This window comes from Oncorhynchus keta, chromosome 34 (assembly GCF_023373465.1).
Source record: "Oncorhynchus keta strain PuntledgeMale-10-30-2019 chromosome 34, Oket_V2, whole genome shotgun sequence".
Taxonomy (NCBI): Eukaryota; Metazoa; Chordata; class Actinopteri; order Salmoniformes; family Salmonidae; genus Oncorhynchus; species Oncorhynchus keta.
The window spans coordinates 47,780,530-47,796,028 of NC_068454.1; the positions used below are offsets into that span (position 1 = coordinate 47,780,530).

Below are 15,499 nucleotides of genomic sequence, written 5' to 3' on the forward strand. Positions count from 1 at the left end.
ACAGAGGAAGGACAACATTCTTCCAAGCTCTCTTTGTCTAACAAGATTCTTGCTGTCAGGATCTACAGTCAGATTCTCAAACAAACATAAACACATATAGGCTTAGTGTCTATACTGCCTCATACGTCCTTAGTGTTTCCCTACACACTATGCTCTCTCTCCTGTAACCTTTCACCTACATTTTCCTTAACCAGTGGCTGAGCAGCAGGGATGTTTTTGACGGAAAACTGTAAGGGAGTGTGTGTAAGCTGCTCCATGGCCTAGCTGATTGCTGGCTGTTGTCATAAACCGTTTTCAATGACGAAGCAAGACGCCTGTGTAATGCTGCTTTCATACTAAAGGCCTTGACTTCAGCCTGAGAACCACTCCACTCTAATCGATCTTTAAAAAGTACCAGAAGTTACAACGAGAAGGGAGTTTTGTGCTACCTTGTGGTACTCTATTCCTCAGTAGCATATACATCTTTGCCAGGGAGAATCTATTGGCTGTGAAGTGGTGGTACTGGTACCCCTTGTATATTACCAAGTTATTGTTACTCATTGTGTATTTTAATACATTCTAAACTATATTCATTTGGGGACAGGTCCAAACACATGAAACAATCATGGACATTTAGCTAGCTTGCTTGCTGTTGCTTACTAGCTAGCTTGCTACTTTTTCCTGGGATATAAACATTGGGTTGTTATTTTACCTGAAATGCACAAGTTACTTTTTTTCTGTGTCTTTGTAGAATTTGGACCTATTTTGAGCCACACAAAATTGTGTGTTCTCTACTCCAAAAATTAATCCACAGATAAAAGGGTTAGTTAGTTTCTAGTAATCTCTCCTCCAGTCTAATTCTTCTGTGGACTTTATATGGCAGTTGGCAACCAACCTTTTGACTGGAGTGTGGACCTCAGTTTCTTTCAATCACCCATGTGGGTATATGCTCCTAAAAACCAATGAGGAGATGGGAGAGGCGGAACTTGCAGCACATCAAAAATAGAACTAAGTTCAATTTTAATGGCTGGCTACGCAGATGCTCGTTGAGACGCGGGAGCAGTTTGGATGAATTTATTGAATAAAATGTATGTGTACATTTATTTTGCAACGCTGGCGGTGTGGTCAGCATGTTAGTCCACACCTGCTGTTTACGAAGCATGTGACTAATAAAATGTAGATTTGACTTGGCTGCATAGTATGGAGGAGGTGTAAGAAGACAACTGATAGGGCCTGTCCTACCCTCTACCAACTCCTCCACCTACCATGTCTTCTTTCAGACTTTAAACTTGTGGTAGAATAACCTTCTTTTGTTTTAATCTCTGTCAATTGAGCTTGGTGCCCTCTCTCCTGTCTTTGTATGGGGGTGTGTGGCCATGCTGGGAGGTGAGGATACCAGTGTTTCTGGTATCCTTAGCGACACAGCAGGGTTTGAGTAAAAAAACAAGCTCTCAATTTAAACGGCACCAAGCCACCTCCACCCTGTTTATCTTTTTAGTGTGCCAGAATTTTGGTGGAATTGACAGCGCCGAATCAAATCACATTTTATTTGTCACGTGCACCGAATACAATAGGTGTAGACCTTACAGTGAAATGCTTACTTGTAGCCTTTAACCAACAATGCAGTTTAGTGATGCACCGATGACATTTTTGTCCGATACCGATATGTGATATTTTCCTTGCCAAAAAAACGATACCGATATCCGATATTTAACATTTTAACGACCTTTTAAGCATTCTAGTACAGTTAAATACTTAGACCACTGCGTCCATGTGTGTGTGTTAAGGCATTGCATCTCAGTGCAAGAGACGTCACTGCAGTCCCTGGTTTGAATCCAGGCTGTATCACATCCGGCTGTGATTTGGAGTCCCATAGGGCGGCGCCCAATTGGCACAGCGTCGTCCGGATTTGGCTGGCGTAGGCTGTCATTGTAAATAAAATTTTGTTCTTAACTGACTTGCCTAGTTAAATAAAGGTTATACACACACACACACACACACACACACACACACACACACACACACACACACACACACACATGACCAAAAAGTTATTTTGATGGCATTTACATGTCCCCATTACCGGTAAAACATCATCAAAATCTATTTATTTCACTTACTTGCTGTTTCGTTTCATTCTCAACCAGGATTGCTACGGAACGCCGTTTGGGTCTTTGCGTGTCAAAGATACATGTCAAATAACACTTTGATGTGTCAAATAAGTTTGTCGACCAATCAGGACCTGAATATGACTGTTCGTCACATAATAATTTAATGATTTCATATTTTTTTTTACATAGTGTAATCAATGTGTAATAACTCACTCGTATTTCATATGTCACAACGATTCATCGATACGTATGCTATGATGCTGGTAAAGTTGCTAACTCATGGACGCAAACAATGTTCTTCCCTAAAAACATAGCAAAACGACAACCTATTTCAGTAGCTACAGTTCGTTAGCTAACTGTATAGCTAGGTGTCATCTAAAATAACCCTAATTTATAAGACAGTTCTTATTTGGTGGTCGGATCCATCTATGTGAAGCTAGCCACAATAAGGATAAGCCACAATAGTGGACTTTGCAGTTAGCCTTCAAATTAAAAGTATGTAATTGACAGTGATGCAAATGAATACAAATAGTATAATTATGCCGTAATTGAGTAATCATGCTAAAAGGGGTTGGATTGTTGTTATTTAAAATCAACAAAAGACTATAATTTGTTAATTTGACAAGATGTTGAAATCACACTAGATGTATTATACTTTAGCATTGCATTGGGGGCATACTTATTTCACTGTACAGCCTTACCTATGGATTGTGAATCAGTCTACTCAGTGACATATACACATACGTGTGTGTGTGTGTGTGTGTGTGTGTGTGTGTGTGTGTGTGTGTGTGTGTATATATATGTATGTATGTATATATATATATACACACACACACACACATACACACACACACAGTGGGGCAAACAAGTATTTAGTCAGCCACCAATTGTGCAAGTTCTCCCACTTAAAAAGATGAGAGAGGCCTGTAATTTTCATCATAGGTACACTTCAACTATGACAGACAAAATGAGAGAAAAAAATCCAGAAAATCACATTGTAGGATTTTTAATGAATTTATTTGCAAATTATGGTGGAAAATAAGTATTTTGTCACCTACAAACAAGCAAGATTTCTGGCTCTCACAGACCTGTAACTTCTTTTAAGAGGCTCCTCTGTCCTCCACTCATTACCTGTATTAATGGCACCTGTTTGAACTTGTTATCAGTATAAAAGATGCCTGTCCACAACCTCAAACAGTCACACTCCAAACTCCACTATGGCCAAGACCAAAGAGCTGTCAAAGGACACCAGAAACAAAATTGTAGACCTGCACCAGGCTGGGAAGACTGAATCTGCAATAGGCAAGCAGCTTGGTTTGAAGAAATCAACTGTGGGAGCAATTATTAGGAAATGGAAGACATACAAGACCACTGATAATCTCCCTTGATCTGGGGTTCCACGCAATCTCACCCCGTGGGGTCAAAATGATCACAAGAACGGTGAGCAAAAATCCCAGAACCACACGGGGGGACCTAGTGAATGACCTGCAGAGAGCTGTGACCAAAGTAACAAAGCCTACCATCAGTAACACACTACGCCGCCAGGGACTCAAATCCTGCAGTGCCAGACGTGTACCCCTGCTTAAGCCAGTACATGTCCAGGCCCGTCTGAAGTTTGCTAGAGAGCATTTAGATGATCCAGAAGAAGATTGGGAGAATGTCATATGGTCAGATGAAACCAAAATATAACTTTTTGGTAAAAACTCAACTCGTCATGTTTGGAGGACAAAGAATGCTGAGTTGCATCCAAAGAACACCATACCTACTGTGAAGCATGGTGGTGGAAACATCATGCTTTGGGGCTGTTTTTCTGCAAAGGTACCAGGACGACTGATCCGTGTAAAGAATGAATGGGGCCATGTATCGTGAGATTTTGAGTGAAAACCTCCTTCCATCAGCAAGGGCATTGAAGATGAAACGTGGCTGGGTCTTTCAGCATGACAATGATCCCAAACACACCGCCCAGGCAACGAAGGAGTGGCTTCGTAAGAAGCATTTCAAGGTTCTGGAGTGGCCTAGCCAGTCTCCAGACCTGAACCTAATAGAAAATCTTTGGAGGGAGCTGATAGTCCATGTTTGTAATGTATGTAATGTATGTATGTATGTATGTATGTATGTATGTATGTATGTATGTATGTATGTATGTATGTATGTATGTATGTATGTATGTTACAAGAAAAGGTCAAAAATAACAAATGATTAAACACCAGCAGTAAAGTAACAGTTGGGAGGTTATATACAGGGGGTACAGAGTCGGTGCTGTTTTGGGTCACAGGTTAGTCGAGGTAATTTAGGTAATATGTACATGTGGGTAAAGTTAGTGACTATGTATAGATAATAACCAGAGAGTAGCATCAGCATAAAAGAGGGGGGAGGACAATGCAAGCTGTCTGGGTAGCCATTTGATTAGCTTTTCAGGAGCCTTATGGTTTGGGAAGCTGTAGAAGTTAAGAAGCCTTTTGGACCTAGACTTGGCGTGCCGGTACCGCTTGCCGTACGGTAGCAGAGAGAACAGTCTATGACTTTGGTGGCTGGAGTCTTTGACAATTTTAAGGCCTTCCTCTGACACCACCCTGACAGAGGTCCTGGATGTCTGGAAGCTTCACCCCAGTGATTTACTGGGCCGTACGCACTACCCTCTGTAGTTCCTTGCAGTCTGAGGCCGAGGTGTTGCCATTCTACCAGGCAATGATGCCACCAGTCAGGATGGTCTTGATGGTGCAGCTGTAGAACTTTTTGAGGATCCGAGGACCTATGCCAAATCTTCTGAGGGGAAATAGGCTTTGTCGTGCACCCTTCTTGGACCATGATAGTTCATTGGTGATGTGGACACTAAGGAACCTGAAGCTCTCAACCTGCTTCGCTACAGCCCTGTAGATGAGAATGGGACGTGCTCGGCACTCCTTTTCCTGTTGTCCACAATCATCTCCTTTATCTTGATCATGTTGAGTGAGAGGTTCTTATCCTGGCACCACACTGCCAGGTCTCCTTCCTATGGGCAGTCTCATCGTTGACGGTGATCAGGCCTACCACTGTTGTGTCATCGGAAAACGTATTGATGGTGTTGTAGTCGTGAGTGAACAGGGAGTACAGGAGGGGACTGAGCACGCACCCCTGAGTGGCCCCCGCGTTGAGGATCAGCGTGGCGGATGTGTTGTTACCTTCCCTTATCACATGGGGGCGGCCCATCAGGAAGTCCAGGATCCAGTGGCAGAGGGAAGGGTTTAGTCCCAGGGTCATTAGCTTCATGATGAGCTTTGAGGGCGCTATGGTGTTGAACGCTGTGCTGTCGTCAATGAATAGCATTCTCACATAGGTGTTCCTTTTGTCCAGCTGGGAAAGGGCAGTGTGGAGTGCAATAGAGATTGCATCATCTGTGGATCTGTTGGGGCGGTATGCAAATTGGAGCTGGTTTAGGGTTTCTGGGATAATGGTGTTGTGAGCCATGACCAGCCTTTCAAAGCACTAAATGGCTACAGACGTGAGTGTTCCAGGCAGGTTACCTTAGTGTTCTTGGGCACAGGGAGTACGGTAGGCTGCTTGAAACATTTAGGTATTACAGACTCAGAAGGTTGATCATGTCAGTGAATACACTTGCCAGTTGGTTAGCGCATGCTCTGCGTACACGTCCTGGTAATCTGTCTGGCCCTGCGGCCTTGTGAATGTTGACCTGTTTAAAGGCCTTACTCAAATCGGCTACAGAGAGCGTGATCACACAGTCGTCCAGAACAGCTGATGCTCTCATTCATACTTCAGTGTTGCTTACCTCAAAGCAAGCATAGAAATAATTTAGCTCGTCTGGTAGGCTCTTGTCACGGGGCAGCTTGCGGCTGTGCTTCTCTTTGTAGTCTGTAATAGTTTGCAATCCCTGCCACATCCAACAAGCGTCGGATCCAGTGTAGTACGATTCTATCTTAGTCCTGTATTGATGCTTTGCCTGTTTGATGGTTCTGGTTGGGATATCTACATACAGTCAGTGTGGGGACAGAGTCATCGATTCGCTGTGATTAGAAAAATTACATTTACCTGATTTGTTTGATATTAATACTTAGCAATTAATACTTAACAAATAGTAGGACATTTCTGTAATGTTTAATTCTGTGTTTCTGTAAAGGGATGGTTTCCACTCTAGCTTTGTGCATGCAGTTAGTCTGCTATGACTTGATGATGATAACCTAAATGCTGGCATTCCATAGACCAGATTTGGTGTGTGTGACTGAGATAGAGATAGTCTGGAAGAGTTCAGAACAATGCCTCATTTGTCTCATCTTCCTAGCATCTGGGAAAGTAAGCTGGGTTTGAAGTAAAACAATATCCCGTGCAAATAAGCAGGAGATAGACCAAGGTGGCTTATGGGCAGGTTGGAACCAGGCAGACCAAGCGTTTTTAGGTCATATATAACATCTGTTTTTTCATTAAGCACTTGGCAAAACACTTCCGAGTGTGGGGTCGAAGGTTTCGTTATTGCAATAATTCATTATTGCAATGACTGTTTGAAGAAATGACAATTTCTTTCAGTACTGAATACTGAAATTTTTTGGTGACATGGTGGTAATCTGCAACTTCACCTGTTGACCTCTCCTGAAGATCTGGGTAAACTGTGCACAGGGGTCAGAAATTGGGATCTCAGGGTAAACCATGCTTATTATTGAGCAGCTGAACCCGCCTATGATCTGAGAGGTAGCGGGCACAGGTGGATACCAGATCTCGGACAGAGTACTGAGAGAGGTCGGCTTGGACAATCTATCAATAGGTGATGAGGGCCACAGCTGAGGTAACTAGCAGGACTGAGTTGAGTTGATAAGTGTTATTAAGTGAGGTATCCTTGGGCATAATTGTTAATTAGCCAGTTGCGGGCAACCAAAAGTCCAGATCCGTGGTACTGAGTTGATCACAGTAGGACTGGTGAGGTTATTGTGGAGTGAAGGACTAGAGCGTGGGTAATCTTGCGAGAGAACTCGGCTTGGTGAAGCTCAAATTATAACGTGTAATATTTGATAAATGAGGTAATCGGGTATGCCCAGGGTTACTATTGATGAAGCCAGTCAGTGACTGATGTGGTGTACTACTCCATGTCATTGGAAGAATCCCAGAACATATTCCAGTCTGTGCTCGCAAAACAGTCCTGTAGCTTCGCATCTGCGTCATCTCACCACTTCTTTATTGACACGGGAGTCACGGGTGATTCCTGCTTTAATTTTTGCTTGTAATCAGGAATCAGTAGGATATAATTGTGGTCAGATTTGCCAAATGGTGGGAGAGCTTTGTACACGTCTCTGTGTATGGAGTAAAGGTGGTCTAGAGTTTTTTTTCCCCCTCTGGTCGCACATTTAACATGCTGGTAGAAATTAGGTAAAACTGATTTGTTTCCCTGAATTAAAGTCCCCGGCCACTAGGAGCCCGCCTCTGAATTGCTTTTGACCGTATACAGCTCATTGAGTGTGGACTTAGTGTCCGCATCAGTTTGTGGTGGTAAATAGACAGCTATGAAAAATATAGATGAAAACTCTCTTGGTAAATAGTGTGGTCTACAGCTTATCATGAGATACTTTACCTCAGTCGAGCAAAACCTTGAGACTTCCTTACTATTAGATTTTGTGCACCAGCTGTTGTTTACAAATATACACCGACAGCCACCCCTTGTCTTAACGGAGGCGGCTGTTTTATCTTGCAGATGCAACGTAAAACCTGTGTGCTGTGTGTTATTCAGGTCGTTGTTCAGCCATGACTCGGTGAAACATAAGATATTAGTTTTTAATGTCCCATTGGTAGGATATATGTGATCATAGTTTGTCTGTTTTGTTATCCAATGATTGTACGTTGGCTAATAGGACTGATGGTAAAGGAAGATTACCCACTCGCCGTCGGATCCTTACAAGGCACCCCAACCTACTTCCCAGATATCTGTCTCTTTCTACTGAGAATGACGGGGATGAGGGCCTTGTCGGGTGTCTGAAATTATTCGCATCTGACTCGTTAAAGATAAAAATCTTCTTCCAGTATGAGGTGAGTAATCGATATCCTGATATCTAGAAGCTCTTTTCGGTCATAAGAGAGAGTGGCAGAAACATTATGTACCAAATAAGTTTCAAATAACTTGAAAAAACACCCAACAGCACAATTGGTTAGGAGACCGTAAAACGGCAGCCATCTTATCTGGCGCCATTGTTAAGTGTGTGTGTGCGTGTATGTGTCCTGATGCCTGAGTTCGGGAGTGTTTGGTGACTCCCTAAGAGATAGCAGAAGGCACACTGTGAAACTGCAGCGGAAAGGACTTTTTGTGTGTACAAGGACAAGGAAGGGGGAGAGAGAGGAGTTGATACAAAAAGAAAAGAGTGAAAGGGGTGTGTATGCTTGTAACACATGTAACAGTGAGAGAGGTTAAGTATTTGGCGTAGAGAGTCTGGAATGCTCATTTTGTTCAGATTAAGAAAGTGGTGAGGCAAGTGAGGGGGTTCGTGGGAGATGGGTGCTGTGTTATTTGGGGGGGGGTGATGGACATTCCTCAGGATGAAGTAGGTTATTGTTCCCTGTCTACTGAAGATAGCATTCTGAAGGAACTGAAAGCATTGGCGTGAGAGAGAGATGTGGGTGTGGAGGGGGGTACAGGTTCCTATATGGAACGGGAGGGAAAGGAGGGGTGGGCAGTAATCATATTGAAAGAGGAGCAGGGAGAAAGGAAAACGAATGGAATGTGACAACAGAAAATTCCATTGGTGGTCAGCAGCTTGATGGTGCTTCAGCGGCTTGATGTGGAAAGACATTGAATAGCAGTGTTCTCTCGCTCCCTCTCTCGCCCTCTTACTCTCTCTCGGGATCGTCTCTGTCTCGCTCAGTGTCTGTCTCGCTTCTTCTCCCTCTCTGTCTCTCGGTCTCACTGCGCTCTCGCTCTGCCATTTTCTCGCTCTGCCATTTTCTCGCTCTGCCATTCTCTCGCTCTGCCATTCTCTCGCCATTCTCTCGCCATTCTCTCGCTCTGCCATTCTCGCGCTCTGCCACTCTCGCGCTCTGCATCTTCCTCTGCCACTCTCGCGCTCTGCATCTTCCTCTGCCACTCTCGCGCTCTGCATCTTCCTCTGCCACTCTCGCGCTCTGCATCTTCCTCTGCCACTCTCGCGCTCTGCATCTTCCTCTGCCACTCTCGCGCTCTGCATCTTCCTCTGCCACTCTCGCGCTCTGCATCTTCCTCTGCCACTCTCGCGCTCTGCATCTTCCTCTGCCACTCTCGCGCTCTGCATCTTCCTCTGCCACTCTCGCGCTCTGCATCTTCCTCTGCCACTCTCGCGCTCTGCATCTTCCTCTGCCACTCTCGCGCTCTGCATCTTCCTCTGCCACTCTCGCGCTCTGCATCTTCCTCTGCCACTCTCGCGCTCTGCATCTTCCTCTGCCACTCTCGCGCTCTGCATCTTCCTCTGCCACTCTCTCGCTCTGCATCTCTTTCTGCCACTCTGTCTAACTCAATTCAATTTCAATTTAAATGCTTTAAATGCTTTTTCAATTTAAATGCTTTTGGGAAAATTACAAAAAAATGTGAAGTAGATAATAAACAAAAGTGAAATAAACAATAAAATTAACAGTAACCATTACACTCACAAAAGTTCCTAAAGAATAAAGACTTTTCAAATGTCATATTAAGTGCCAATAGTTAAAGTACAAAAGGGATAATAAATAAACAGAAATATGGGTTGTATTCGCAATGGTGTTCACTGATTTCCCTTTTCTTTTGGCAACAGGTTGCACATTTTATTTTTGTTAATTATTTCCAATGTGTCAAGTAATTATCTTTTTGTTTTCTCATGATTTGATTGGGTCTAATTGTGTTGTTGTCCTGGGGCTCTGTGGGGTCTGTTTGTGTTTGTGAACAGAGCCCCAGGACCAGCTTGCTAAGGTTTTTTTTCCAGGTTCATCTCTCTGTAGGTGATGGCTTTGTCTGATCACAGACACACTGCCAAAAACAATATTGAGGAGACATTCAATCTGGTTGTGGAAATGTACACTACAATGTTAGTTTGTGTGTTTGTATTTATTATGGATCCCCATTTAGCTACTTCCAAAGTAGGGGCTACTCTTCCTGGGGTTCAGCAAAATTAAGGCAATGTGTGAGAATCAGATGAGAGGGAAACATTCAAAGAACCTCTGGATAACATACAGAATATTATTTTATTTTGATTTCTAACGTTTATGCAGTGTAAGGAGCTGGGATTTATGTATGCTTCACAGGCCCTCAGATAGTATTCATACACCTTGACTTACTCCACATGTTTTTGTTACAGCTTGAATTCAAAATAGCTTAGATATTTTTTTTCTCACCCATCTACACACAATACCCCATAATGACAAAGTGAAAACATGTTTTTAGAAAAGTTTGCACATTTTTTGAAAATTAAATACAGAAATATCAAATTTACATAAGTACATTTTAGAATCACCTTTGGCAGAAATTACAGCTGTGAGTCAGTTGTCTTGGGTTTGTCTGTATCAGCTTTGCACATCTGGATTTAGGGATTTTCTCCCATTCTTCATTGCAGATTTTCTCAAGCTCTGTTAAATTAGATTGGGAGTGGTGTTGAACAGCAATCTTTGAGTCTTTCCACAGATTTTCAATGGGGATTCAAGTCTGGGCTTTGCCTGGGCCACTCAAGGACATTCACATTCTTGTTCTGAAACCATTCCAGCGTTGCTTTGGCTGTATGCTTGGAGCCATTGTCCTGTTAGATTGTAAATCTTCGACCCCAGTCTCTGACGTTGAAAAGCATCCCCATTGCATGATGCTGCCAACCACCATGCTTTACGCTAGAGATGGTGTTAAATGAGAAATGAGCTGTGCCTGGTTTTCTCCAGACAATTCAGGTCAAATAGTTTAAAAAATATATCTCATCAGACCACAGAAACGTTTGCATTATGTTCTGAGTCTTTCACGTGCCTTTTTGTAAACTCCAGGCGTGCTGTCATGTGGCTTTTTCTCAGAAGTGGTTTGCATCTGGCCACTCTCCCATAAAGCCCTGTCCAGCTGGCAGCCATTCTTCCATCTCAGCCAAGGACTCTATAGTTCTGTCATTGGGTTTTCGGTCACCTCCCTGACCCAGTTCCTTCTTGCCAGGTTGCTCAGAGTCTGGGTAGTTCAATATTTTTTCGATTTCCCAATGATGGAAACCACTGTGCTCTTGGAAACTTTCAACACAATAGAAAATGTTTTATGCCCTTCCAGATATATGCCTCATCACAATTCTATCTGTGAGATCTATTGACAGTTCCTTGGACTTCATGGTATAGCGTCGGCTCTGACATGCACTGTCAACTGTGAGACCTAAATCATGTCCAAACAATTGAATTGGCAACAGGTGGATTCCCAAGTTTTATTGACATACATTTGCTAAAATGTACACTACTGTTCAAAAGTTTGGGGTCACTTAGAAATGTCCTTGTTTTTGAAAGAAAATCAAAATTTTTGTCAATTTTCAAATAAAATTTCTCAGAACGAGTAGACTGAATTTAAAATCAAATCAAATGTTATTTGTCACATACACATGATTAGCAGATGTTAATGCGAGTGTAGAGAAATGCTTGTGCTTCTAGTTCTGACAATGCAGTAATAACCAACAAGTAATCTAGCTAACAATTCCAAAACGACTACCTTATCCAGAGCGTCTGCTAAATGACTTAAATGTAAATGTAAATGATTATTCATCTCATATGTATACGTATATACTGTATTCTATATAATCTACTGCATCTTTATGTAATACATGTATCACTAGCCACTTTAACTATGCCACTTTGTTTACATACTCATCTCATATAGGGTATGTAAACATTATATTGGGTAGCATTGTTTAAAGTGGCTAGTGATATATTTTACATAATTTCCCATCAATTCCCATTATTAAAGTGGCTGGAGTTGAGTCAGTGTGTTGGCAGCAGCCACTCAATCTTAGTGGTGGCTGTTTAACAGTCTGATGGCCTTGAGATGGAAGCTGTTTTTCAGTCTCTCGGTCCCAGCTTGATGCACCTGTACTGACCTCGCCTTCTGGATGATAGCGGGGTGAACAGGCAGTGGCTCGGGTGGTTGTTGTCCTTGATGATCTTTATGGCCTTCCTGTGACATCGGGTAGTGTAGGTGTCCTGGAGGGCAGGTAGTTTGCCCCCGGTGATGCGTTGTGCAGACCTCACTACCCTCTGGAGAGCCTTACGGTTGTGGGTGGAGCAGTTGCCGTACCAGGCGGTGATACAGCCCGACAGGATGCTCTCGATTGTGCATCTGTAAAGTTTGTGAGTGCTTTTGGTGACAAGCCAAATTTCTTCAGCCTCCTGAGGTTGAAGAGGCGCTGCTGCGCCTTCTTCACGATGCTGTCTGTGTGGGTGGACCAATTCAGTTTGTCTGTGATGTGTACGCCGAGGAACTTAACTTATTACCCTCTCCACTACTGTTCCATCGATGTGGATAGGGGGGGTGTTCCCTCTGCTGTTTCCAGAAAAAAGGTCTTAAATAGACAAAAAAAAAAAAATTCTTTCAAAAACAAGGATATTTCTAAAGTGGCCCCAAACTTTTGAACGGTAGTGTATATTAACATGTTTTCACTTCGTCTTCGTTATGGGGTATTGTGTGCACATTGATGAGATTTTGTATTTATTGAATCCATTTTTAATTCAGGCTTTAATACAACTAAATGTGGATAGGTCAAGGGGTATGAATACTTTCTGAAGGCACTGTATGTTTTTTAAGAGGGACAAATGTTATTAGAATACGTACGTAGTTTGAACATCTTTGGCCCAGACAGAACTAATATGGTATTGACATTAGCCTTTATAAAATCTGCCCCCGTCCACATGTTTTGGAAGATGTACAAAGCGCTCCATTATGCCGCAAATACAATTTCCTGAATAACAAGTCACTTCAATAATAATATTTAATAATAATAAATCCTTTATATTAATATTCTATTAGATCACAAATGTAGCCTACCGTTACCACACTCTGATGTTGACATTAAGTTTTAGCTGTGTGCTATTGTTGTACTTACACTCTCTTCTTCTCTTTCCTGTCTGCAGAATTCTTCCGTGAGTTGCTGGACAATGCGGAGCACTCGCTCAACGACATGTTCGTGCGCACGTATGGCCTGATGTATGTGCATAATGCGGAGCTATTCAAGCACTTTTTCCAGGAGCTGAAGCGCTACTATGTGTCGGGCAGCGGGGCAGTCAACCTGGACTCCATGCTGTCTAACTTCTGGGAAGACCTCCTGGAGAGGATGTTCCGATTGGTCAACGTCCAGTACGAGTTCAGTGACGCCTACATGGAGTGTGTCAGCCGCCACACCGAGCAACTGAAACCGTTTGGTGACGTGCCGCGCAAGCTCCGCCTCCAGCTGACACGGGCCTTTGTCGCGGCACGCACCTTCACACGTGGCCTGGCGCTCATGCCCGAGGTGGTCAACAAAGTCTCCACGGTAAGTGGAAGAGTAGAGTTGCAAAACGAATGGTAATATACCAAAGTTATGGAAATGTTTCTTAATTAACATGTAATCTATGGCAATCAATGTGAACTTTGGAAATGTTTTAAAGAAGTATTCATATATAGTATTCATTTTTTATTCATCCATGAGTTTCTAGTGGATAGACCATATGGTTCAATAAAAAGTTGAATTAAAGAATAAAGCATTTAATCAACAATGACATTATTTTCACTTAACTCTACAACTCTTCCAACTATTTACTCTTTTCACAACTTCCCAGTTTGGCGGCAAAACATAGACAACAAAGACATACAGTTCATTCGGAAAGTATTCAGACCCCTTGACTTTTTCCACATTTTGTTACGTAACAGCCTTATTCTAAAATTGACTCAATTGTTTTTTCCCCTCATCAATCTACACACACTACCCCATAATGACAAAGCAAAAACAGGTTTTTAGAAATGTTTACCAAAAAAAAGAGTATTCAGACCCTTTACTTAGTAATTTGTTGAAGCACCTTCGGCAGCGATTACAGCCTCGAGTCTTCTTGGGTATGACGCTACAAGCTTGGCACACCTGTATTTGGTGAGTATTTCCCATTCTTCTGCAGATCCTCTCAAGCTCTGTCATGTTGGATGGGGAGCGTCGCTGCACAGCTATTTTCAGGTCTCTCCAGAGTCCGGTGTCTGGTTGGGCCACACAAGGACATTCAGAAACCAGTCCCGACGCCACTCCTGCTTTGTCTTGGCTGTGTGCTTAGGGTCGTTGTCCCATTGGAAGGTGAACCTTCGCCCCAGTTTGAGGTCCTGAGCGCTGTGGAGCAGGTTTTTATCAAGGATCTATCTTTTCATCTTTCCCTCAATCCTGACTAATCTCCTAGTCCCTGCCACTGAAAAACATCCACACAGCATGATGCTGCCACCACCATGCTTCATCGTAGGGATGGTGCCAGGTTTCCTCCAGACGAGATGCATGGCATTCAGGCCAAAGAGTTCAAACTTGGTTTCATCAGACCTGATAATCTTGTTTCAAATGGTCAGAATACTTTAGTGGCCTTTTGGCAAACTCCAAGTGGGCTATCATGTGCCTTTTACTGAGGAGTTGCTTCCGTCTAGACATTATTCAAAAAGGCCTGATTGGTGGAGTGCTGCAGAGATGGTTGTCCTTCTGGAAGGTTCTCGCATCTCCACAGAAGAACTCTGGAGCTCTGTCAGAGTGACCATCGGGTTCTTGGTCACCTTCCTGACCAAGGCCCTTTTCCCCAAAATGTTCAGTTTGGCCAGGGGGCCAGCTCTAGGAAGACACTTGTTGGTTCCAAACTTCTTCCATTTAAGAATAATGGAGGCCACTGTGTTCTTGGGGACCTTAAATATTGCAGACATGTTTTGGTACCCTTCCCCAAATCTGTGCTCGGCACAATCCTGTCTCTGAGCTCTATGGACAATTTCTTCAACCTTTTGCTCTGATGTGCACTGTCAACTGTGGGACCTTTTATAGACAGGTGTGTGCCTTTCCAAATGTTTTCCAATTTATTGAATTTACTACAGGTGGACTGCAATCAAGTTGTAGAAATATCTCAAGGATGATCAATGTAAACAGGATGCACCTGAGCTTAATTTCAAGTCTCATAGCAAATGGTCTGAATATGTAAATATGATATTTAATATGAAATATGATAATTCTGAAAACCTGTTTTCACTTTGTCATTATTGCGGTATTGTGTGTAGATTGAGTAAAACAATTTTTTTTATCTAATCCATTTTAGAATAAGGTTATAAAAACGTGGAAAAAGACAAGGGGTCTAAATACTTTCTGAATTAACTGTATTGACATTGTATCTGTTTTTATTTCATAGAAATTATATTTCATGCTGAAACCATGATATTGGGATGAAATGGAAGTTCACCAAGTTTATGGGTTATATTTAGGATAATGTTCTACAGTTTTGTCCTTCTT

General features: G+C 42.7%; 1 protein-coding gene across 4 annotated transcripts in view; it reads left to right on the forward strand.

The window, feature by feature from the left end:
- Positions 1–15,499, forward strand: part of LOC118367213 (glypican-4-like) — a 91,192-nt gene that overhangs the window by 62,104 nt on the left and 13,589 nt on the right. For all 4 annotated transcript variants that reach the window (XM_035750385.2, XM_035750384.2, XM_035750382.2 and 1 more), the window contains one exon: positions 13,140–13,537. In XM_035750385.2, the coding sequence (XP_035606278.1) occupies positions 13,140–13,537 (398 nt within the window). The remainder of the gene's footprint in view (positions 1–13,139; positions 13,538–15,499) is intronic.